The sequence below is a fragment of the Ochotona curzoniae genome, unplaced genomic scaffold, assembly GCF_017591425.1.
Source record: "Ochotona curzoniae isolate NIBS_2020 unplaced genomic scaffold, NIBS_Ocur_1.0 scaffold_2453, whole genome shotgun sequence".
NCBI classification, from domain to species: domain Eukaryota; kingdom Metazoa; phylum Chordata; class Mammalia; order Lagomorpha; family Ochotonidae; genus Ochotona; species Ochotona curzoniae.
In genome coordinates this window covers 29219237-29243050 of record NW_024467094.1, presented here as the reverse complement: position 1 = coordinate 29243050, position 23814 = coordinate 29219237, and the positions used below count along the sequence as shown (strand labels likewise).

The 23814-nt window shown below is 50.2% G+C and overlaps 1 protein-coding gene across 4 annotated transcripts in view; it reads right to left on the bottom strand.

Moving 5' to 3' along the window:
• The window catches only part of SKAP1 (src kinase associated phosphoprotein 1), a 274036-nt gene that overhangs the window by 109 nt on the left and 250113 nt on the right, over nucleotides 1-23814 (bottom strand). For 2 of the 4 annotated variants that reach the window (XM_041001236.1, XM_041001239.1), the window contains 2 exons: nucleotides 15508-15649; nucleotides 13777-14091 (listed from right to left, as the gene is read on the bottom strand). In XM_041001236.1, coding sequence (XP_040857170.1) covers nucleotides 15548-15649 — 102 coding nt within the window. In that variant the 3' untranslated portion in view covers nucleotides 13777-14091; nucleotides 15508-15547. Of the gene's footprint in view, nucleotides 1-220; nucleotides 265-9307; nucleotides 9405-9571; nucleotides 9630-13776; nucleotides 14092-15507; nucleotides 15650-23814 lie in introns of those variants that run through there. The other 2 variants (XR_005885936.1, XM_041001237.1) reach the window with 2 other exon arrangements.

Below are 23814 nucleotides of genomic sequence, written 5' to 3'. Positions count from 1 at the left end.
AGCTGAGGAGGAGGAGGAGGGAGTGAGGGCTGGTGGTGCTTACAGTCCATAAATCCTGAATTTATCAGTGTGGAAATAATGGTTGAGAACCGTGCACTGCGGCTCTCCTGCATCCTGTGTGCGGCTCCAGCCCGCCGCTGGAGTGGGGACTGCCTTCCAAAGATCCAGGCTCTGACTCCACGCACAGTTCTGGGCATGAACCTTGTTAGGTATAATTTACCTGATGCTGCTTCCATCCTCGCCGCCTGTCTGAGGTGCCAGGTGCTGAAAGAGAAATAAAGTTTGTCAACAGGCAGATGCGAAGCCCTGGCTGCTATCCATCCCCTTCCCGCCTGCCTCCCCTGGGTCCTTCCTTCATCCGAGGCAGCAGAGCAAGGCGAGGATGAAAACCTACAGAGGCAAATCCAAAATGTCAAAAGAAGTTCATTTAAAAGGGGGGAAAAAAAAAAAAACCTCCATACGCAACCCTCACAAAAACCCGACAGATGCTAAGCTAATGGCATTCGCTCTGCCGATTGGTGGGGATGGCTTATGAATATTAATGAGTCCAATACTCCAAATGGTGCAGCTGTGAACCCAGCTGTGCCTGAAGCTCTCTGATCTCGAAACTTCCAGACAGGAGCCGGAGGTGGTCTGTGTCAATTCCCTACTCAGCCAAAAAGCAGCAAGCTGGTTGGCCTTCTTCCGCTCGTGCCCGCTCTGCCTGGAGTTGGAGCTCAGCAGCTCGTTGTGCCAGCAGACTGGGCTGCTGGGACAGCAGGAGCCATTCAAAGACATGCGTGTGATTTTCTGACTCCCCGCTTTTTAAATGATCCATTAGCAGTGCATCCAACAGCACCTCGGTTAATCTAAGGCCAGGCACCAGCACCCTCTCGTTCTTGCTGAGCTGGGTAGAGGCGGTGGGAGACGCCAGCTAATGCTTTGGGCCTGGAGTCACCAGCAGAATAGCAAAGATGGTTTTTCCTTCTCACGCAGGCAGTGCCATATGCCCCTCCTAGGTTTTACTTGGTCTCTGTGTGTGCTGTGGTGTGGCTACTGTGGTCAGGGGGAGTGGCATGCTGAGATGCATTTTAATGTGGAAGCTTTATTTTTTTTCTTTAGGGTTTAGGTTTGAGGAAGGTTGTGGGTCTGATTCAGTTGCTTGCCTCCCGACCGCTGGCGGCTTTGGTTGAGTCTGGTCGGCTCCCGTTAGCTGGGATGAGTGGCCCCGAGCTCGTGGGCATTACTTTATTTGGTGGAAGGAAGTGAGTGAGTGTGTGTGGGGACAGGAGGCAGGGGGCAGTCATAAAAGCAGTAAGCTGCTTGTGCATCATGTTTTCTGTTTGGCCTTTGCAGGGCCCAGTGGGGAGGGGAGGGCGGGCAGGACTGCACTTGCTTTCCACTTGATCCTAGCCGAAAGGTTGAGAAGCGGTACACTCGCTTTCCAGTGGACAAAACCAAGATGTGATTTCCAAAAAGCATGGCCTAACATGGCAGTGCAGTTATACGCCAGGCGCTTGGAAGGCTCTGTGTGACAAGTTGATCTATTTCAAAAAACATTAAACCCACAGCCACCCTTAGGCGGGAAGGGAGCCCCGGCAGTTTCTGAAATGTTGGCCTCTGGCACGCACTCCCAGGTCTCAGTTCTCCACTAAGGCCTTTGCCTACCCCAAGGCCTGGGTTCTTGGGTGACTTTTCTTGGGAGGTGGTCAGGACTTGAACAGTCCAACTGGGCATTAAATTAGCACCATGCTTGTGACTTTGCCTCATGCTGAATATTTTTTTTTTCCATTTAATTAAAAACAAGCTTCATAGAGGGAGCTCCCATCTTCTGGGCCCTCCTCAGATGCCCATAACATCCTGGGCTGGTCCTAGCTAGAGCTGGGACCTGGGAACATAATCCATGTCTCCCGCATGGGTGGCAGAGGCCCATTGATTTGATCATCACAGCTGGCTCCCAGGTTCTGTGTTAGGAAGCTCAACCCAGAACTAAGAATTGAACCCAGACTTTCCTGGCATTGTGGCTCAGTGGGTTGAGCTGCTAGCAACACTAGCATCCCTTATTGGAGCACCAGTTTAAATCCTGGCTGCTCTGCTTCCAATCCAGCTCCCTACTAATGTGCCGGGAAGGCAGCAGAGGACAGCCCAAGACCTTGCTTAGGTCCCTGCCGCGTGTGTAATTGAACCACATGGAAATTTCAGGCTTCTGGCTTTGGCCTGAGCCCCAGCCTCTGAGGCCACTTGGAGAGTAAATCAGTGAATGAAAAGTTCTCTGTCATTCACTCTCTGATTTTTAATGAAAGCTGATTTAAAAAAAAAAAAAGTTTAAATTCCTGCTCCTGATTATTCGTCATGCCATGCAGGTAGAGCAACAGACAGCGGGCCTACAGGGTGGGAGGAGGGACTGGCGGGTTGGAATGGGAGATGGGCTGCTGCAGAGGCTCTGTGACAGCGGAGGCTGCGGAGACTGCGCGGCCTCCAGGGCTTACAGGGAGGCAAAGCCAAGCAGGTTGCACTGCAGGGTGCTGTAGGGTCACTGGAGAAAGAATCAGAGGGGCTTCCCTCTGCCAGCAGGGAGCCAGCTCTGCCCGAGGCACTGGCTCTAGGTGGCTTATGAACTGTGGAGGTGCGGCCCTCCTCTCTTCTAACCCATGCGTGCATCTTCCTTCTCAGCCGCTTCCCGCCTCCGCTCTTTGCTTAGCAAGTGGCTGGGAGGAGGCAGCGCTGGCATCCTGTTAGAGGGATGACCTATGGGGGCAGACAGTTGGTGGAGGCGGAAAGCTGGAGCCTTCCAGAACAAACACTGACAGCTCAGGCTCCGGAGAGCCACAGGGTCACACCTTTAGGAGGCAGAAAGCTGACTCAACGGAGCAGAGTGAATCTGCTTACTCCTTCCAGGGTTTAGGACACCTGACCAGTAGATCTGGTCGACTTCCACAATTAGAAGAGGGGGGGAAAAATGTGGGGTGCTTTCTTAGTGGGGTAAAGAGGAGAGAGTGGGTAAAGCCGGGGCTGGAGAGATAAGAGCAAGGCAAGGTCTAAGGCTTTCGCCTCTGGGAGGGCATCACACAGGGCATCCAAAGGAATGGGCGGGGGTGGCAAAGCCACCAGCCAACAGATCTCTCTGATGTGTGGCTGTCTGTCCCTCCTGTCGTTCAGACAAGCACTTGTTCTTTTCTGCGAGCCACTCTGGCTGCTCTGGCTCATTCAGCTCCAGCTCCGTGTGTGTCCCCACCACGCATGAAAGCGTGGGAATCCAGGCCCATCGGCAGGCAGGCCTCGCCCGGTCCCACTGGCAGGAGGCCTGGAGCAGTGAGAGCCCGAGGCAGTTGTTGGAGGCCTTGCAACCTGCCTGTTAGAAGCTACGAGACTTAGATATATTCTGCTAATTAGAGCACATCTGTTCACATTGAAAGGTGGGCACTGTCTCTTTAAGAGCCATCCCACTCCTCTCCTTGAGTGATGAAGACTGGGAGCACGAGGGAGTTAGATGCTGATTAAACAGTCCTACTGCCGAGCTCTGTTAGAAAATTACTGTAATTATGATCCAGTCCCAGCAGAGGGATGCGTTCCAGTCCTACTAATAACCCTTCCAGGTGCCTCGGATGCTGGGCCCCTGGGATGCAGCATCCACAGGGCTGTGGCTGGCACCAGAGCCCGTGTGGCCCTCCCGTCTGGCTTGTGCGGGCAAAGACGACAAAGGCCCTGGACCACCTCATCCTCTCGTGTCCTGAGACGCCAGGAAGGTTCGGTGTTGCTTTTTTATTTATTTCTTTTTTGCCTCTGGTTCTTAACGGAACTTCTGGGAGTCATTTTGTATTAAAAAAAAAAAAAGTTCCCTCCCCCAACCCCCTGAAATTCACACGAAGGACCAGGAAAATCACAGCTGTGAGATGGCCACGTGTCGTGGGTGTCCCCTCGGCTGCCCGGAAGCCCCCGGGCATCACACCCACAGCGCGCAGGCAGGCGCGTGGGGAGCCGGTGTACCGTGTCAGCTGCCGCTGCCTCCTGCTCCTTGGCAGCGCCCTGTCTGCAGCCAAGCGGCAGAGACCATTGCACGCGGGCCGCAGCAGGAGTTTCAGCGCTCCCGTTTCAGATCCCTGCTAGGGAAAGGGGAAGCGAGGAGACACGGCCACGGCTGAGACTCGCTGCCATGCAACTCCCCGAACTGGCACATACGGTCTCACTCGTTGAAGCACGCCATCTTTCTGAGTGGAAATCTGGAGCCACACGGGCAGGCCTGTCTCAGGGCAACTCGCTGGCTTCAAACCCTGCGAGGTGTGTGCGACCCACCTGGCTGTTCTCCCAGCCACTGCAGCGCCCTGGCTAAGGCACAGGTGCAGTTTCTCCGCTTAGCCCTATACCCACACCATAAATGCCCTGAAATATGCTGGGTCTCAACCAGGGCCGGTGGCAAGCAGCGTCGACACCCAGCATGGCTTGGAAACATTCTTGGCTGTCAAGAATTTGGGGATTGAGGTGGGGGATTTAAAAGGGGGGAGCACTTCGTTGGGGGCGCTCATGCCATAATGTATCCCTGGCCCAGATGTCAGAAATACAGAGGTGGAAAGCCCCTCAATAGACGAGTGGCGTGTCAGTCAGGTGCGCTTTCTGCTGCTCTAAAAGAGACGGCAGGTTGCGGGTGTTTTTTCAGAGGTGCTGGGCCCCGCAGGGGACCTGCCCACAGAGGTGTGTGGAAGTGGATGGAGCCCGTTTGCTGTGCCATGAGGGTGTGCAGGGGCGGCCAGCTGCTCGCCAGCAGGCGAGAGCCTCGGCAGTGGACAGACGTCCTCTCCGAGGAGCAGCACTCGAAGCCTCTTGGCCTGCACTGCCATCCTGGGAGGCAAGGATGTGGCGTACTGCCGAGTGCCCGGGCCACGGCAGTGCTTCCTTCGGTGGCGCTCTGCCAAGGGAGGGCTGGTGGACTGTGTGCAGGGACCCTGGGAGGGAACTGAACACACAGCTGTTGCCAGCCAGCCAGCCAGCCAGCCAGCCAGCCAGCCTGCCAGCCAGCCAGCCCCACAGACGGCTCCATGCCAGGGACACCAGGCCTCTCAGAACAGCCTGGGCATCAGGGGAGAGAAAGCCCAGTTGGCAGCTTTGCTTGGAGTCTAGGCCTGCAGGGGTGAGGACGCCATTAGCAGGGACCTTGCTGGGCCTCATGCCAGCAGAGCCGGACTGTTGCTCAGTGTCCTCCTTACACACCCGGGGAGTGGGCAACCCCGACGGGCCTTAGTTTTAGCCTGACCACACATCCCGCTCGATTCTGGCTTACCCGGAATTAGTAATTCCCTTTTTAGTCTCAGAAGTATCTCAGGTCAGGAGATAAATTATATGGTGACCCTCTTCATTGTATCTTGGTTTCCTCTAAGAGTAATTTTTTTTTTGGTGGGGGGAGGGAGTGTTTTAAAATATTTCTGTACCAAATGGATCATGTCTTAATAAACATTCCTTGAATCCCAGGGAACGATCTTCAATTCATACTAAGGAGGAAAGCAGCGTGCTTTCTGAGCAGTTAGGTTTTGATAGGGAAATGGGGAGAAAAATCCAAATCCCCTGAACAAGAGGAGTCTCTTCTCAGTCGTGTTTCAGACTCCCGACCCAATCTCCATCCATTCTGATGGGGACTATGATCCTGGGGCAGGAGACAAAGGGTGAGGACGCGGCAACCCACAGGCTGGAAAATGAGCTCCAGCCCGAGGCTGTGCAGCCGTGCTAATCCCCCGTGTGCAGGGCTGCTTTTTTTTTTTTTTTCTCTCTTAACTTCAGCTAGCGCTCTGGGAATGAACAAATCAGCTCCGTCCTTCCAGAGCTACTGGGGGTGGGGTGGGGGTGGGTGTTACCTGCTGGGCTTTTTCCGCTTGTTTTTGAGTTCAAGTTAAAGACACCACATTGGGTGTCCAGTGCAGTAGCCTGGTGGCTAAAGTCCTCTCCTTGCATTCCCAGGATCCCACATGGGTGCTGGTTCTAATCCTGGTGGCCGGCTTCCCATCTAGCTCCCTGCTTGTGGCCTGGGAAGACGGTCAAGGACGGCCCAAAGCTTGGGACCCTGCACCCTTGTGGGAGACCTGGGAGAAGCTCCTGGCTCCTGGCTTCAGATCAGCACAGCACCAGCCGTTGTGGTCACTGGGGGAGTGAATCATCGGATGGAAGATCTTCCTCTCTGTATTTCCTTCTCTCTGTATATCTGACTTTCCAATAAAAATAAATAAATCGGGCGGGGGGGGATTGGAGAGGGGATGAGGGAAATCCCAGGAGCCTATGGAATTATGTCATAAAATAATAATAATAAAAACATTTTAAAATAAAAACATAAATAAATCTTTAAATAAACAAAAAATAAAGGCACCACATGGAAGTCCAAGTCCCTGACATCTGAACGCTCTCAAGGCACAAAAAAGAGAAACCCGTTTGCCCTTCCTGCTGCTCCCTGCCTCTGTTTCTTGTTTTTAATCAACTTCATCTTTTTCAGACTTTTTTTTAAAGATTTATTTATTTTTATTACAAAGTCAGATATACAGAGAGGAGGAAAGACAGGGAGGAAGATCTTTTGTCCGATGATTCACTCCCCAAGTGAGCACAACGGTTGGTGCTGTGCTGATCCAAAGCCAGGAGCCAGGAACCTCCTCCAGGTCTCCCACACGGGTGCAGGGGCCCAAAGCTTTGGGCCGTCCTCAACTGCTTTCCCAGGCCACAAGCAGGGAGCTGGATGGGAAGTGGAGCTGCTGGGATTAGAACCGGTGTCCACATGGGATCCCGATGCTTATAAGGTGAGGACTTTAGCTGCTAGGCCACCGCACAGGTCCCTCAGACTGGCTTTTAAGGGCAGAGCCTCCCTCCTCCCCAGGCTTGTATGCAGTCTTGCACTTGGCATTAATAGCTGCTGCTTCATTGTGATGCCTGGGACTGGCATGAAATGTGGGTTTTGAAAAGGTCTCGCTGGAAGTGCTAACTGCAGTCACACTCGAGTGAGTCGGTACGCAAAGCAGCTGCTCCAGAATTCCAAGGGTCTTTTGTTGCTTTTTTTCTGCCACGGCAGATGTTGTGTGATTTAGACCAAATAGTCACACTCTTTAACATCCTCAGTTTCACCACATGCAAAAAACAAACCCAAAACAACAACAAAACACCCAAAGCCTAACTGCTGATAAATAAGGTGACATAAATGGGAATTTTAAGATGCTTTAGGAAAGAACCCGACAGTGTTCTGAGGCAGACATTTTGCACAGTGGGTGAGCCGCCACTTGGGGTGCCCGTTTCCCATTTCTGAGTGCCTGGGTTTGAATCCTGTCTCCTCTTCTAATTCCAGTCTCCTGTTTCTGTGCTCCCTGGGAGTCTTGACCACCCCTGTGCCAGGGAGCTCGGGGACTGAATTCTGGGCGCCAGCTGGGGTGCGCCTCTGAGGAATCAGCTAGCAGAGTGAAGAGCTGCAGCTCTCTCTGCTTTTGCAAATAAAAAATAAAATTTAAAGCACGGATTAAATTTATTATTATGTTTTTGCAATAAACATCTTTTAATTTAATTTTATAAGAACTTTTTGAAACCCTTACATAATAACTCAAGGTCAAGGGTATTCCTTAGGTGTTGTGTTTGATAAAATCTCTCTGACAGGGGAGGGAGGTGATGTCCCACTTTTGGGGCAGTGCTCATCAACAATGGAATAAACCTGGGTTTTGAGAATGAGACTTAATGGGAATTCTCTTCTCTCTTCCATTTTTATTTACCAGAGGGAAAGATATATTTGGTTTTGACTTAAACACAGATTTCTAAGAGGTTTAACAGGTCATTGAATGGGAAAATTTAATATTGAGATAATTGCAAAACAATGCCTATGCTATTTTGCTAGCTATATGGATGACAAAACACACTGGAAAAATGTATTTTTAATGCCATGCAGCTGAAATATTTCAGCTACATTTAGTATCTCACAGCATTTATTATTCTCAGCTGTTAGCTTGCCCAGTGTTGGTACAACTATTCCAGCCCCAAATTGAACTATCCAGTGTGTGGTGGGGGGTGGGTCAGTAAATTCTGTTTACAATGATTATTCTACTGCAAAAGGCTGATACACAATTGCTTCACTAATTTAGATCCTTCTTTTTAGTTTTTCCTTCATTACCTAAAATTAAGGAAGGAAAACGCCTGTCATCCTCACCTGTTGTCTAGTGCACTCACCAGAACACATGGGGACCATTAGGGCGGTCAGAAAACCATCCACGGACCCGGCGTGATAGCGTAATGGTTAAAGTCCTCACCTTGAATGCCTTGGGATCCCATATAGTCGCCGGTTCTAACCCCAGCGGCCCTGCTTCTCATCCAGCTCCTTGCTTGTGGCCTGGGAAAGCCACAAGCAAGGGAGCCCAAAGACTTGGGACCCTGCACCCATGTGGGAGACCCGGAAGAGCTCCTGGCTCCTGGCTTTGGATTGGCTCAGCTCCAGATGTTGGAGCCACTTGGAGGGGAGTGAATTATCGGAAGGAAGATCTTCTCTGTCTTTCCACCTCTCTGTATATCTGCCTTTCAAAAAAAAAAAAAATCTAAAAAAAAAAAAAAAAAGCCATCCACACCTCATATGGTTAGCTGAGTGGCCGAATGCCCCGTTTTCCAGTTGGGGGCAGGCAGTGAGTGAGGTGGGAACTTGGTTAGTGGAGGCAAACGGGGAAGCAGGGATCCCATCAGCCACTCGCCATCTGATGGTTATCAAATGGAGAGGGGACAGATGAGGTTCCAAGAGAATGTGAGGATTTGCTGCTGTCAAAGGTCACTTTAGGCCTCTGCCCTGACAGAAGATGCCCTTGAACCAGTACCCGGTCTAACCAACTCGGGGAGCCTTTCTTGCATCGTAACAAAGTCCATCAGTCCCAGACAGACTGGATTCCCAATCAGTCCTTTTGTTCAGGCTCTCCCTAACGTCTTGGCCCTGTAGCTGCTGGCTAGAAGGACCAGAGGTCTGAATGTGGTGACAGAGGGGACAGAAAGCTCTGTGGAGTCTGGCTAATGGTGGTCTCTTGTGGTTCCTGGGTAGAGAGGGGACCATTGCACTGGAGGACTCTGAAAGGATAGGAGCCAAGGACCATGCTGGTTAGAGTGACAGAGTTACATTTTACCATTTTCTTTTTCCAACCTACTTCTCACCCTGTCCCAGATACCTGCTCTTCCTCTTCTGGGATCCTCCTTCCCAGTGTCCCAGTCACACAGCAAGTGACCCAGTGGGCCTCTTAGCCACTCAGCCTTCTAGACAGGGTTCTTGGGAGTTCTTCAGGGAAGATGAGGTGTGGGGCACAGAGCAGTCTGCTAAACCCTTTAGAACAATACCCATTGTCCTTACCTGTGGGTTGGGATTGGTGCAAAGGTTCTTAAAACCGAAGGCAATTGGTTCTCTCTGGTTCATGTGCTCGTATGCTGCCACCTAGTGGTTCTTTCTCCTGTAGCACCCCATGTAAAGAGGAGGGACGTTAGGAACACTTTTTTTCTTTTTCTTTTTTTTTTTCTTTTATGATACAATTTCATAGGCAGGGACACTTCTGTATTGCTTTTTCCCCTTACTCTCCCCTCTCCCTCCCCCAGAAGTCATAAAGTGTCCTTCTCTTACCTCTTTATCCATCACAGGCAAAAAAGGGTTTCCTCTTGTTACTCTTGGGCCAGAACATCTGGAAATGAATAGTTGACATCAGGGTTTTTTGGTAAGAGTTGGAGCCCAGTGATACCCCGTTGGCTCCTTGGTTTTTCTCTCTCGGAGTGACGGGGAATGTGTGTCTTACCCCGACGCGTCCATGTGGTTGTGACACGTTGCGTACCGTCAGTTCCAGTAGCAGTGCCTTGTCTGTGGAAAAGTTCTGGCGGAGAGAGCCAGGCACCAGTAGCAACTAACCCTTCCTCAACAGCATCATAGCAAGAATGTTACACCTGCTAGATACTTCCCACTTCCTACTTACCTAGTGAGATAGCATATATCCCTTCTATGATGAGGACGCTGAGGGATGGAAGACCAAGCACCCGGCTCAGAGAACACAGCACCGGGAGCTGGAGGTTCTTCTCAGGCTGCAGGTCGTGGAGTGTATGTTCTTAGCCACTGCTTTCCGCTGCATCTTCAACGTGCAGATGGGCAGAGCAGGGGGAGCAGTACAAGGAAGGCAAGCAGGAGCCCTGTAATTTGCTAACCCTCCTCGAAGACCTCCCCTCAGCTCCTGTCTGGGATTGTCAAATGTCCCAAGGCTGGGGAGGAGCTCCCCAACATGCTGACTCCAGCACCTCGCTTTTTTTTTTTTTTTTAAAAAAAAAGGTTTATTTATTTTTATTGGAAATGCAGATTTACAGAGAGAAGGAGAGAAAGATCTTCCATCTGCTGGTTCACTCCCCAAATGGCTACAACAGCCAGAGCTGTTCTGGAGCTGTTCTGAGCTGATCTGTTCTGAGCTGATCTGAAGCCAGGAGCCAGGAGCTTCCTCAGAGTCTCCCATGTAGGTGTAGAGTCCCAAGGCTTTGGAACATCCTCCACTGCTTTCCCAGGCCACCACCGGGAAGCTGGATGGGAAGGGGGGACAGCTGGGATACAAACCAGCATCCAAATGGGATTCTGGTGCTCGCAGGGGGAGGATTGGCCAGTTGAAGCATCATACTGCCCCTCCCCACACCCTCAGGCTTGGTTTTGTTTTGGGGCGTTTGGTACATAAAGACAAAATAACCAAAGAGGGTCTGGTATTTTAGTGCCAGGAGCTAAGCTGCCCCACCTGCAGTGCCGGTATCCCATAAGAGAACACTGGGTTGAGTTCTGGCAACTTTGCTCTTGTTTCAGTTCCCTATGCTCACGTGCCCGGGGAGGAAGTGGAGGATGGCTGGCTCATGTGCCAGGATTCCTGCCACCCACGTGGGAGAGCTGGACGGAGCTCTGGGTTCCTGGTTTTGGCCTGGGCCAGCTCTCTCGCTCTTTCTTTGTTATTCTACCTTTCACATAAATAAATTAAAAAAAATTTTTTTAAATAACCTAGTTGCTTCTCAGTATCCACAGGGATATATCCCAAGGCCTCCCCACAGGTAACAACAATAATATGGATGTTTAAGTCTTATATACAAAATGGTGAATATACATCTTCCCATATACTTTATTTTTATTTTCAAAAACGATTTACTTATTTGAAAGTCAGAGAGAGAGAGAGAAAGATCTTTCAACTGTTGATTTACTCACCAAACTGGCTGCAGTGGCAGGAGCTGGGCTGGTCCAAAGCTAAGAACTAGGAGCTGTATCCAGATCTCCCACATGGATACAGAGCCCCAAGTGCTTGGCCATCCTCCATTGATTTCCCAGGCACATTAGCAGGGAGCTGGATCAGAAGTGGAGCAGCTAGGACATGACACTGGCATCCATATGGTGGTAGCTTTATTTGCTATGCCCCTTCCCATATACTTTATTTATTTAGGCAAGTTTTTTGTTTACAAATTTTAAAATTATTATCATTTTATGATACAGTTCCATAGGCTTTGGGATTTCCCTTGCCCTCACCCCAAGTCCCTCTCCCATCCCACTGAATTCCCCTCTATTATTACTATAATATAGTTCTTCATAAACAGTCATATGTCTATTATTGCCAGTATGGACAATGGCAGGGAGTCCAGCATCCTATTGTCAACATATAGTTAACAGTTTCATTGGGAGTCCATCTTTGATCTGGAAGTAGAGATGCCTAGTATATTGTATTCTCACGTCTGGACATGATAGTGCCCCTTACACAGTTACCATACATCCCATTAAATGAAAAGTCACAATACAAAATCAACAACAGGAAGAAAAAGAGAAATTTACAATGCCATGAAGTTCTCAAAGGGTTTTGATATTTAACAGTCCTGAATTGCTGTCAATCTGCCACTCTAATTGTGATGAAATCTCTTCAGAATCAACTGGCTGCTATGATCCACCTTAGAGTCTGCCCAGATATTCACTGCCAACGCTTGGTTGGAATAGTTCATCAATTTGTTCTGTCCTCCATTCTCTGCCATGGTACCAGGCATCCTCTGGAGGCTCCAATGTGCCACCATATCCTCCATGTGCATCTGGATATGCTGTCCACTGCTCGTCTGAGCTACTGAGGAGGCCCAGCTCTGACACATGCCCTTAAGCAAGATTTTTAAAAAGACTTATTTTATTGGAAAATCAGATATACAGACAGGAGGAGACACAGAGAGGAAGATCTTTCATCTGTTGATTAATTTCCAAGCTGCCCAAATGGCTGGAGCTGAGCTGATCTGAAGTCAGGAGTTTGATGCCTCTTCCAGGTCGTTCACACAGATGCAGGGTCCCAAGGCCCTGGGCTGTCCTCAATTGCTTTCCAAGGCCACAAGCAGGGAGCTGGATGGGAAGTGGAGCTGCCGGGCTATGAATAGGCTCCCATATGGAACCCGGAGCATGCAAGGCAAGGACTTCAGCCACTAGGCTATTGTGCAGGACCTTCCCATATATTTTAAATCATTTATAGATTACCTATAATATTTAATACAATGTAGTCTGTTTTTCAACTGTATTGTTCAGGGAATAAGGAGAAGAAAAAAGGCTCTCTGTGATCATTACACACATGACTGTATCTGCTGCTGGGTGAGTTCGTGCGTGCGGCAGCTGTAGATAGGAAGGTAACTGTACCAACCACAGGAAGTCTGAGACGTGAACCAGAAGCCGGCAGACCCGGACTTCAGAGGCAACTCGGATCTGGAAAATATCTGCACGTCTCTTCTTTGTCTTGGCTTTTGTTTTCTCTCTTTCTTTCTTTTCTTTCTTTCTTTCTTTCTCTCTTTCTTTCTTTCTTTCTTTCTTTCTTTCTTTCTTTCTTTCTTTCTTTCTTTGTCTCTTTCTTTCTCTCTTTCTCTTTCTAAAGATTTATTTATTTATTGGAAATGCAGATATACAGAGAGGAGGAGAGACAGAGAGGAAGATATTCCGTCCGATGATTCACTCCTCAAGGGACCGCAACGGCTGATGCTATGCTGATCCAGAGCCAGGAGCCAGGAACCTCCTCCAGGTCTCCCACACGGGTGCAGGGTCCCAAGTCTTTGGGCCATCCTCCACTGTTTTCCCAGGCCACAGGCAGGGAACTGGAAGGGAAGTGGAGCAGCCAGGATATGAACCAACGTCCATATGAGATCCTGGTGCGAGCAAGGCAAGGACTTTAGCTGCTAGGCCACTGCACCAGACCCTTGTTTTCTTTCTGTTTAAGATTTATTTATTTGAAGGTTGGAGAGAGAGAGACTGATTCTTCCATCTGACGGCTCAATAGCCAGGGCTGGGCTAGGCTGAAGTCAGGAACTCCAGCTCACCACAGTCCCAGTCCTCGGCCTTCTTTTGCTGCCTTCCTAAGTGCATTAGGAGGGAGCTGGATCAGAGTCAGAGCAGCCGGGACTCAAACTAGTACTCGGATGTGGAATGCAGACATGGCAGGTGGCAGCTGGACTCACTGACCACAATTCTGGCCCGTGCTTTTATTTTTCTCTTTGACTGACTCCTTTCCCACTTTGGAGGTGGTGAGACTCCAGAAGCAGCATTGTGACACCACTACCTACAGGAATTCAGTGGTGCTCACTTCCCATGGCGAGTACCTGGCTTCCCTATTTGGTTCTGGCTCTTGACTCCAGCTTCCTGTTGATGCAGAGGTGATGCTCAGGTGATGGGAGACCTGGATGGAGTTCCCAGCTCCCGATTTCAGCCTGGCTCAGTCCCAGCTGTGGTGGGCATTTGGGGTGGGGGTGGGGATGGGAGTTTGTCTCTGTCCCTCACATAAAACAAGAAAGGAATTGAATACCATCACACATGGCAAAGAATCAAATCCAAAGTTTATTTGTGCTTTTCCAATCAGCCAACGCCAAAAGTGAACTTCCTCCTCCTCTGGTTTTTTGGGCGCCTTCTCTCGGTCAGGTGTGTGGATGCGTGGGAAGGGTGCCAAGACCAGGCAGGGTCAGGAACAGGTTTGGGGAGTGTGTCTCTAACCACTTGTCTCTTTGGTGGTTTGCAATCCCTGCAAGGTGGCTGCCACTTGGGTGTCTTGGTGGCAGTGGTGGGGTGGTGGCAGCAGGGCGTTGAAGCTCTTGCTCAGTTTCTTTATAAAGGCAGGGTGGAGGGGAGAATGTTCCCTAAAGGGGGAAAGAGACACACATCGGCTTTTAGGATCCACAGTAAGAAGGATGGAGGGGCATAGGGTGGAACATCTGCCTTGGTCACCAGTCTGTCTCCAGCTTCTCTTTGAAGGTAACCAATCTTTTCATTTTTTTTTCTCCTTTCAGAATGATCTCATATATATTAAAAAATATTAAACAACAACAACAACAGGTACATGCTGTCTCCATTGCAAAACGGGGCCGCTTCAGCCTACTCTTCTTTGTTGCTATTATTTCATTTAGTTATTAACATGTCTCAGAATGCATTGCATAATTGTTCCTTTTTTACTGTTATTCATATTCAAGTTGCCGAAGGTGCTATAATGACCTGACTAGCTCTTTGTTGAGCATCTGGGCCATTTCCGATCAGTTGTTGCTACAAATGAATACTCGTGCATGCGTACCGTTTTCCATGTACGCACGTTACAGCTGTAGACAAACCCCAAGAAGTAGAATTATTGGGTCCAAGAGAATAAAGGGGATATAAACCACTTGAAACAATAAAAAAAAAAAAAGAGGGAAGTGGGATGAGACTGTTTAGACTGTGTGGAAAAACTTCAGCTCCCCTGAGTTCACGGTCAGGGAACCACGGTCCCACTGGGACAGTGTCAATGTCAGATCTTGAGCAACGGGCCTGAGCTGGAGCGTGGTGACATCCAGGGCCATGGGCAGTGGGAGCCAGCCTTACATACTTTCCTCAATGAATTCACACAGCTGCGTCAGAGCACTAGCGTGGGCCCCGGCCTGGAAGGTTCCAAGGAGAGTAGGCCACTTTATGTTATCTTCCACCCCGTGTACCACGGAGGCTGCCCCCACTTCACGTTGGAAGATGAGGCACACCCGTCTTGGGTTCCCTCTGTCACCATGTGAATCCCAAACAAAACCACTCTGCACCAAAGTGGATCTGACTGTGATCCTGTCCAAACCAGTCATCCCTGCTGTTTGCAAGCACAGCGTTGAGTTCTTGCTCCTCAAGCATGCGCCAGGTCCTTTAGGACCTCCGAGCGCATCTGACTGCATCCCACGGGATGTTCCGACCCGCAGGAGCACCCATGTTGGCCACGAGGCAGCCCTGACAAAGCTGACCACAGAGAGTGGACGAAAAAGAGCTAGTGCCTGGGACTCGCTCCTCCGAAGTTTTGGAGAATGCAGAGAGGAAGAACAAAGTTTCTGCGTTAATGAAGTCACTGTGATTTTAGATTTCTCTGTCATTTTTACTTGAACCAAATCTTAAAGGACACAGCCCCTAGATTTAGGAAGAAAAAAATTCCAGGCACATTTTGTTTTGACAGTGACTCATCAGCGTCTCTACTGAAAGGGAGGAAAAGCCATCTCCCTCGTGACTCCCATCTCCCACAGAGGACTCCGGCATGGCTGACAGGGTCCACTCACCAGAAGGGCGGCTCATGGATGGTGGACTGCTGCCTGAGCTTCAGCTTTCGTCCAGGTCAAAGGCAGAGGTGAGATAGTCCTTTGGCACGATCCCGATGAGGTTGTTGAGCTCTCCTACCCACCAGCCACATGCGTTATATTCCTAGAGAAGGAAGAGAGGGTGGGGTCAGCTGGAGCTTGGTCCTGTCCGTCTGTTACAGACCTCACGTGGGTTGCCAGGTGGGTGCCGGGTAGTTCCTTAGCTGGCACCATCAGCATAAACCATTTACACCCTTGATGAGATTATTAAAGCAGTCAGATAGCAGAGGAAAGCAAACATGTTCATGGTCCTGTCTTCTTGTCTCTACCATAAACTTGGCCTCTTGGATACCAATGCTAAACCTAAGGAGCTTTTTGTTTTTTCAATGTCTTTTAACCAAACAGATGAGTAGGCCCTTTTCAGAGAACACGGTCGCTGTTCAGAAGGCCAGAGTTCAAATCAATACTGTTAAGTACCAGGCATCCTCTATGTGCCAAGTGCTGTTGGAGTCCCCAGGAGGGATAGAATGACGCATTGGGACATCGTTTGGTCCTCGGGAGCACTCAGCATAGAGTAATGGGCTTGGAGTCAGACAGGCTGGGAGTAAGCCCCTGCTTGGTCATTTAGCAGCCATGTGACCTTATGCTGTCCCAGTCTTGCCTTGCTCATTGGTGGGAGCAGAGGGGGAATCAGCCCTTCTCTGTGGTGTGGGGGCCTAAGCCACACAGCTGAGGCAGAAACAGCTGGAAGGGTTTGACACATGGTGGGTACTGTGAACTCAGTGCTTCTCTGGTAGGGGTGGGAAGTGGACTGGGACATCAGTGGCAGGCAGGCAGGACCAAGAAAGAGGCAACCAAGAAGGGGCTGAGTGCCCCGGTCGACGGGAGTGCACTGGGTGCACTGGGTGGCTGTGAGGTTAAGGGCAGAACCCCTGGAACGCAGAAGTGCTTCTCAGAGGCACAGCTCATGCTGAACACATTAGGGCTATCCCTGAACACGCCAGAATAATTTTTTTTCCTTCTTAATGAAGAAAAATTAGCATAAAACTTTAAGAATGGGAACTATATCCTGTTTCAACTGGACACAAGGAATCATGGAGCAAACTGCTTTTGCACTTCTGGATGCTGAGTTCTACTAGAAAGAAAAACAAGAGCAAGAAAACCAGAGTGGTAACCTAGAAGCCTCGGGGTCCCTAGCAGGAACTGGGAACCTGCTATTTCTCCAAAGCGTTGTCTCCCTTCCCCCAGTGCTGCTCCCCTCCCCCTCCGCTGATGACTTTTGTCCACCTTCAATGAGAAGCCGACAGTCATCAGATGTGTCAACCTCCAGCCGCCAGAGCAAGGACTTGTCTGCCCTGACGGCCATCTTTCCTGTTGGATTTGGGGAGGCAACCCTGTCCTGGCTTACCGCTCTCCTTCACACTGTGGGTTTGCAACCTTTCTCTTCCCTTGCTTAGAGATGAGGTTCCGTGGGGTCTGTGGTAGTGGCACCTTCAGTCAGCACCGGAACGTGTCTGAGAGCAACTCCGAGGGGGCCTCTACCACACACGTTTGCCCTTTCTGCCAGACAATGCAGATTTCCGCTCCAAACGTCTTGGAAGGGATTAGGCCACTTACTGCTCACTTTCCTTTTTTCCATTTGCCCCTTTCAAGCTGCTCTGAGCAGGTTCCCGACCACCTGGTCTCCCACCTCCTCATGGCTCAGCATCTCTGGGTAGTCTGTCCTTAAGAGGCTTGACTTCTTAGCAGTGCTGCTACCAATCCTCCTCGAGGCCTTCTCTTTGTTTCTACGCTGCTGCTGATTTTATCATGGTTCCCTCCTATCTCCCTGTTTGCTTCTCCTCATTCTCTTTTGCAGGCCCTTGCTGCATTTCTCCCTTGTGCTGTGGTTGCCATCACAGCTCCCTCCGAAGGGTCGGCATTAGGAGGAAGCTGAAGTCATGAGCTGGAGCCAGGCTTCAAGCCTTGGATACCTCCATGTGGGATGTGGGTGTCACTGCTGAGTTAGACCCTGGCCCCTTTCAGCTTCTTGACAAGATGGACAGGGCTCAGCATGGCATGGCACCACTCACTGCCCAGCACTGTCATTCACTCCCTAATCTGGTGTCCTCTTAGGAGAACAGAACTTGTCGCAGCTGCTCCAGTGAGTCATAGGCGCCTCTCGCCTTGGAGCCTTCCCTTGGCCTAAACCCCCAGGCATCCCTCAACACTCCATTGCACAGTCTCTTACTTTCTGAAACCACCCCCAGCCCCATGCTGATGAGGTCCACGTGGTCCCCAATGCCAGGCCCTTCCCTGAGTAGGAGTCTCACAGTCAGCCATGAGGGCTGCTTTTCTTTGTTGCTGTTGTATTCTCAGCTTCGGAGTGATACTCTGCACAGAGTGGGCCAAATAAATACCTGTTAAAACGAGGTGATGATGAAATGAAGGGGGCAGTGGGAATTCATATTCTCAGCAGAGCAGATCTGTTTACAACTAATGCCAAGCTATTTCCCTGCTGATTGAAACGGTTGTGGCAGAAAGAGATCAACTGCCTTTGGAGCAGTCGCCCCATGCGGCTTCTTGAATACCAAGGAGAGTCACAAGAAGCAAGAGTATTGACTTTATCCTTGTGGGACCAGCAAACTTCCTTTTAAAAAAAATCTTACTTATTTTATTTGAAAGGCAGCGAGAGGAGGGGAAGGAGGGAGACAGGAGAGAAAGGGAGACAGAGAGGTGTTCTCTGCTGGTGCACGCCCCAGACGCTTGCAACACCTAGGGCTGGGAGTCGGCCTGAAGCCTATAGCCTGGAACCCAATCTGGGTGGCAGGGGCGTGAGTCCTTGAGCCATCACTTGCCATATTCCAAGGCGTGCAGTGGCAGGCAGCTAGAACTGGAAGTAGAGCCAGGACGAGAACCCAGACACTCCAATATGAGACGCAGCTGTTTTAACCTTTAGGTCAAGCAGCACCCCGCGCATTGGCTTTTAAAGAAACCGGTCATAAACACTGGGATGTATCTACCGCATCCTCCTGTTTCTCACTTCCTCATCCCTGTCCTTCTGCAAGGCAAGTGCTCTCTGCAGTTTGCACTACCTTATGGAAAGTTACCCAGAGTCTTTTAGCTTATGATTCTCAGGATATTTGAAAAAATTTTTTTTCTTTATCTGTTTTCATTTTTATTTGTGAAGCAGAGAGACAGAAACAGAAACACACACACACACACACACACACACACACACACACACACACACAGCCAGAGCATTAGCCAGCACTTAGCCAGGTACAAACCAGCAGCCTGGAACTCAGTCCAGGTCTCCCACATGACTGGTCACAGTCAAGCCCTTGCACAGCATCTGCTGCATCCCAGGCTGTGGCTCTGCAGAGAGCGGGGTTCAAAACAGCACTGCTTGGACTCTCACACTATGACAGGGGATGCAGGCTGCCCCAGCGGCATCTTAACAGTGCCAAACACCTGTCCCTGATTTTCTACTTTTGTTTTAAAAAGATGTATGTCAGGGGCCCGGCATGGTAGCCTAGTCCTCACCTTGCACACGCAGGGATCCCATATGGGTGCAGGTTCTAATCCTGGCAGCCTCGCTTCCCATCCAGCTCCCAGCTTGTGGTCCGGGAAAGCAGTCAAGAATGGCCTGGGACCGTGGGACTCTGTACCTGCTTGGGAGACCCGGAGGAGGCTCCAGGCTTCTGGCTTTGGATTGGCTCAGCTCCAACTGTTGTGGCCACTTAGGGAGTGAATCAGTGGAAGGAAGATTGTATAGCTGACTTTCCAATAAAAAAAAAATAAATCTTTAAAAAAAATGTATGTCAGGACATTTTTAAGTTCCTTTTGGTACAAATTCCTGTCCATTTTCCCAGTACTGAGGTGAGGGCCATTTCTGCCTTGTTTTGTCACAGTGTTGCCCTGTGCTGAGCGGTCCTCTGGGCCGTGCCTGTGGATGAGGCCTGGCTGTGAAGAGGAAATGCATGCTCTGCATCCCTCTCACCGTCCCTTGGGAGCACAGCCATCAGCTCATCTGCAGCCTCACAGGCAGGAGGCCCAGTGCTATCCCACAGTCCTTTGATCAAAGTCAACTCGCTTAAGCAACCTTCTACCTGCCAGATGTTGTCATCTCCATTCCCTGCAAGGGTTCCCAGAAGACACGTGCTGCCCCCCAGAGGGGGTGGGGAGGAACTGTTCAGGACCCCCTGACACTGACTCAACACTTTACAAGGCTCTCTCTCCTTTCTAGCCAGCAGACCAGGCCTTGGGAAGCTGCTCTTTGCCAACTCCAAGAGGGAGCAAAACGGGAGGCAGATGAGGCTCGGCAGGGCACCTGCAAAGGCATACCTCCCAGTGACCTCACTGTTGCTCGAGGGGAGCGCTGACCTGCCGACTGCAGATACAGTTGCTTCACCACAGCCGCGAAAGGCAGAATGCACGAAATCAACCCTCTGCCCTTCCAAACGGAAGAGCAGGTGGAAGTGCAAGGAGGGTGCTAGCGTCTCGGAGCCCATATGTCTCCTGCTGCACAGGTCCTGAGATCTGTCTGTTCCAGATTTCCTCCCTTGGCTGGATACCCAGAGAGGGCTGCGGGGCTGGGACAACGAAAGCATGAATGGAACATTTCTAGCCTTCTCTCCCACTACCACCCCCCGTGCGTTGCTCCAGCCCAGTCTGAACACCACGAGGTATTTTAAAATAATTTCTACTTTGATGAATTGCTGGGGAGTCCACAATTGCTCATAATCAAAGGGAGAAAAATGCAAATGAGATCCGGCCGAGAACCATCACCACCAAACGTTTATTTCACTGCACAGTGCCAGAAAGAATTAAAACAACATTAAACTCACAGCAATCATGTTTAAGTCCTCGTTTCCAAGTGCCAAATTGCACCACTCTGGATCATACAGATGTTCGTTAATTATGCTAATTTTTATTAAACTATTAAAATGGAGAGAGTACTGGCTCAGCCAGGCAGACCCCAGCCCTGAATGAACTCTGCTCTTGTCTAGAGGTGCTAATTTACTGCATTTTCATTAAGTTGCTGATTCTTGGGTTTTACTTTGAGGATGGCAGAGAGAACTAAATTTCTGGGGTCATGGTTGCCCAGGAAGCCTGACTTATCCAGGCCCAGATGTTTGGAAAGCGTGGGAGGATGCTGACAAGTTCCCAGGAGACCAGAAACGTCTCCATGTAGGAGAGCCTCCACCCTCAAAGTGAGGACGCACCCCAACAAGAGACAGTGTTGGGACCTCATAATGCTACCTGCACTCGGTACTTGGGTATGTATCTGGAGTGGCAGGGCTGATATTTTCATGATGCTTTAGGTAAGAATATAAAAAGCTGTTTACCAAAAAACCCCCACAATATTCCTTCACGTCAACTTTTGGGTTTGGGTTACAAAACTTATTCAGATGCCTTGCCTTTGAAAGAAGTACAGGATGTTTCCATCATAAAAATCTCACAGCCGTCTCACTCCATGGCAACCTTGCCCCCGCGTCCTTGAACTCCTACCCGCCCCCCCCCCAACAGAGAAATCTTGGCAAGTTGGCTCTCTGCATTCCATTCCTTGGCTAGAAGAGCCATTGTTGTTGGCGTGGATGAGTGGGGTGGGGGGACTTGAAACAGAGGCGGTGCTCGCCATCAGCAACAATCAGAAGTGTTTGTGGAGGTTTAGTGCGCTGGCATCGAAGGATTTATGCTGCTAATCTCCAGCTATAAGGAAAAAAACAAAACCCTGCCAAACTTTCCATAAAAAGAACAGTGAATTCTATAAATGAGAAGCAGTGTGGCCACCAACGCTGGCGCGTCTCACAGCGGTACGCTGCCTCCAGTGGCTCCCCATTGCCGCTGATGGCTTCAAGACGCTCACAGACCTCCTTGGCGCTCCTCCTGTCACAAGGCCGCGAGTGCCCATGTGGTGCTGCAAATACCCTGTCAGGAGGTGTTGGGGGTACTCAGGGTGTGGGAGAGGAAGACCAGCAGGCGCCTATCATAAGCCTTAAAAGAGATTAAATACCCCGACTCCATGATTGCTACATTTTAATTTCTCTCCTCCCTGCTGGTTCCTATTTGTACAAGCTCTTCCAAGGCTCCCCTGGAGTAGCACAGACATGACCTGGAATGACCATCCTGTCTTGGGATGAAAATTCAATTTCTAGGCTCAGTGAATCCTAGGCTGTTCCAACAGACGCAGCGCGCCATCCTCTGGGGGCACGGATTCTTCAAACTGCAGCCTGCAAACCCCTGGCCTGTGTAAGGCTGTGGGGACAGGAGTAGAAGGGGAAGGTCAGGTGATCTTTGATGCTCCCAAAAGTGGGCACCAAGCCTGGCATGTCTCTGCACACAAGCCTTGTCCCTGGGACTTTTCGGCTGGTTCTCGAAGGGCTGAGGGATCCTATGCTGTTTATGAACTAGCCTCCTGGGGTGGGGAAAGGAGAAGGCCTGGCCTGGACCTGTCTCTACTCAGGCCCGGTGTGGCCACTCCCTCAGCAGTCCCTGCCCTTTGGAAAGCAGACAGCAGGAGGGAAGCAAAGGATCTTTATCTGGTCGGTTTTCCCAGGCTCTGGTTTTGTGGGGTCCTTCCCTTCTTCACAGGCTTATCCTCCTAAGGCAGCCCTCTTGAGCTGTGACTTAAAGGTTCTGGTGTCTTCTCCTAGCTTCCAGGCACATCCATGTGATGGCTCGTGGAGCAATGTCCCTTGAGAATGTTCCTGATAGAAACATCAGATGGGGCTGTGAGTCCCAGACAAGGACCAAGTTCCCAGCACACATCTCACACTTGGGTTCCTTGAGCCACCAGAGTTCACCACATAAGTACTTGTAGACCACAGAATACTTCTTTAAGAGAACAATCAATCAGCCCCTAACACAACAGATCAATAAAAGCTTGATAGATGGATGGGAAAAGCCAATCAATCACAGAATGATTGCTTTATGATTGCTTATTTATCTGATTAGTGCTTGCGTATCATACATTATCATTAGTAAACTGGAGAAATTTGAATTCCTAAGCACAGTAGCTTGCAATATTCCAAGGTTGGCTATAAACATTATATTTTTACTCTGGATTGGCCCTTAAATCCTCTACTCCTGATCAAGTTTGGGGTGTTTCATACTTTCTCAAGATGTAAATTATTAGGTCAACGAAGGGCCCCACTTCTGCATCCTCTAGCGTCTGGGGCTGAGCATAGGAGCTGCACAGAGGCATTGTGCAGGGGCAGGTGGTTTCTAAAGATTTTTCCCCAAGGAAGTAACAGCTGGTGGCCAGTGGGCTGGCAGCACCAGAGCCTGTGGGAGTATTCGTGCTCGGGGCGTGGCTGCCACCCTGGGCCACTCAGGGGTCTCTCCTGGCTGTTATTTTTACATTGTGTTTTAAATTCTTGGCCATCCATTTTCTCTTGTTTTCCATGACTCAGAGTTTCAGCCCATAAATTATAATAAAAATGAGTCATTACATTTGCCTCAATTGAGCCAGTTTTGTTTATTGTGAAATTTCAGGGAACTTGCATAACCTGGAAGAATGATGAGTCTGGGTTAGGTACAAGGGGGATAGCTGTGGGAGGCTAAGAAAGGGGACAGAGGTGGGCTGGGTGGTCAGCTAAAGCGGATGAGGGGCTCCTGGTGATGGCTCTACGGAGAGCTCCCCTTGCTGGTGGAAGTGGACAGAGGGCTTTGGGCCTCAGCTGGCAAAGCCTTATGAAGCTCATGTGGGGCTGACCAGGGTCAGTGTAGACAATGTTCCCAGCCAGAGCAGGGCAGGCTGGAGAAGTGTGTGGGGCCTGTGTATGCGTGGGACGCAGCCAGTGATGTCAGTGTGAGCACAACAGAGTGGACACACGAACTTGTGGGACAGCGAAGTCACACCCTGTGCAGGATAGAGGGGAGGTAAAGCAGAGCTGAGGGGAAGACAGTCCAGAAGGCAGCACACACTTTGAACTTGACCTAAGGAAGAGGGAAGGGAGATAGGGAAGGTAAACACCCAGCAGATGGGCACAAACAAGGTGCGGAGTGCAGAATCCGGGAGCAATCGACAGCACCATTTGCGAGCGGATAGGATTGTGAGCCCATGTGAGACGGGCATATTAATATGGATTCCATAAACTGTGCCGCTCGCTCGCAGCTCTGCACTGCGCTGCTTTGCTCTGACCGCAGTACCAGCCTCAGGCACCACAACACAATTTGGAAACAATGTGACGGAAATGTTTAATCTGCTCGGCCCATCTGTGCTGTGTATTTCTCCAGATCTCCCTGAGAGAGGCGCCTTGAATCTCCACATTGCCTTTAATATTCTCTTAAATCACCTTCCCC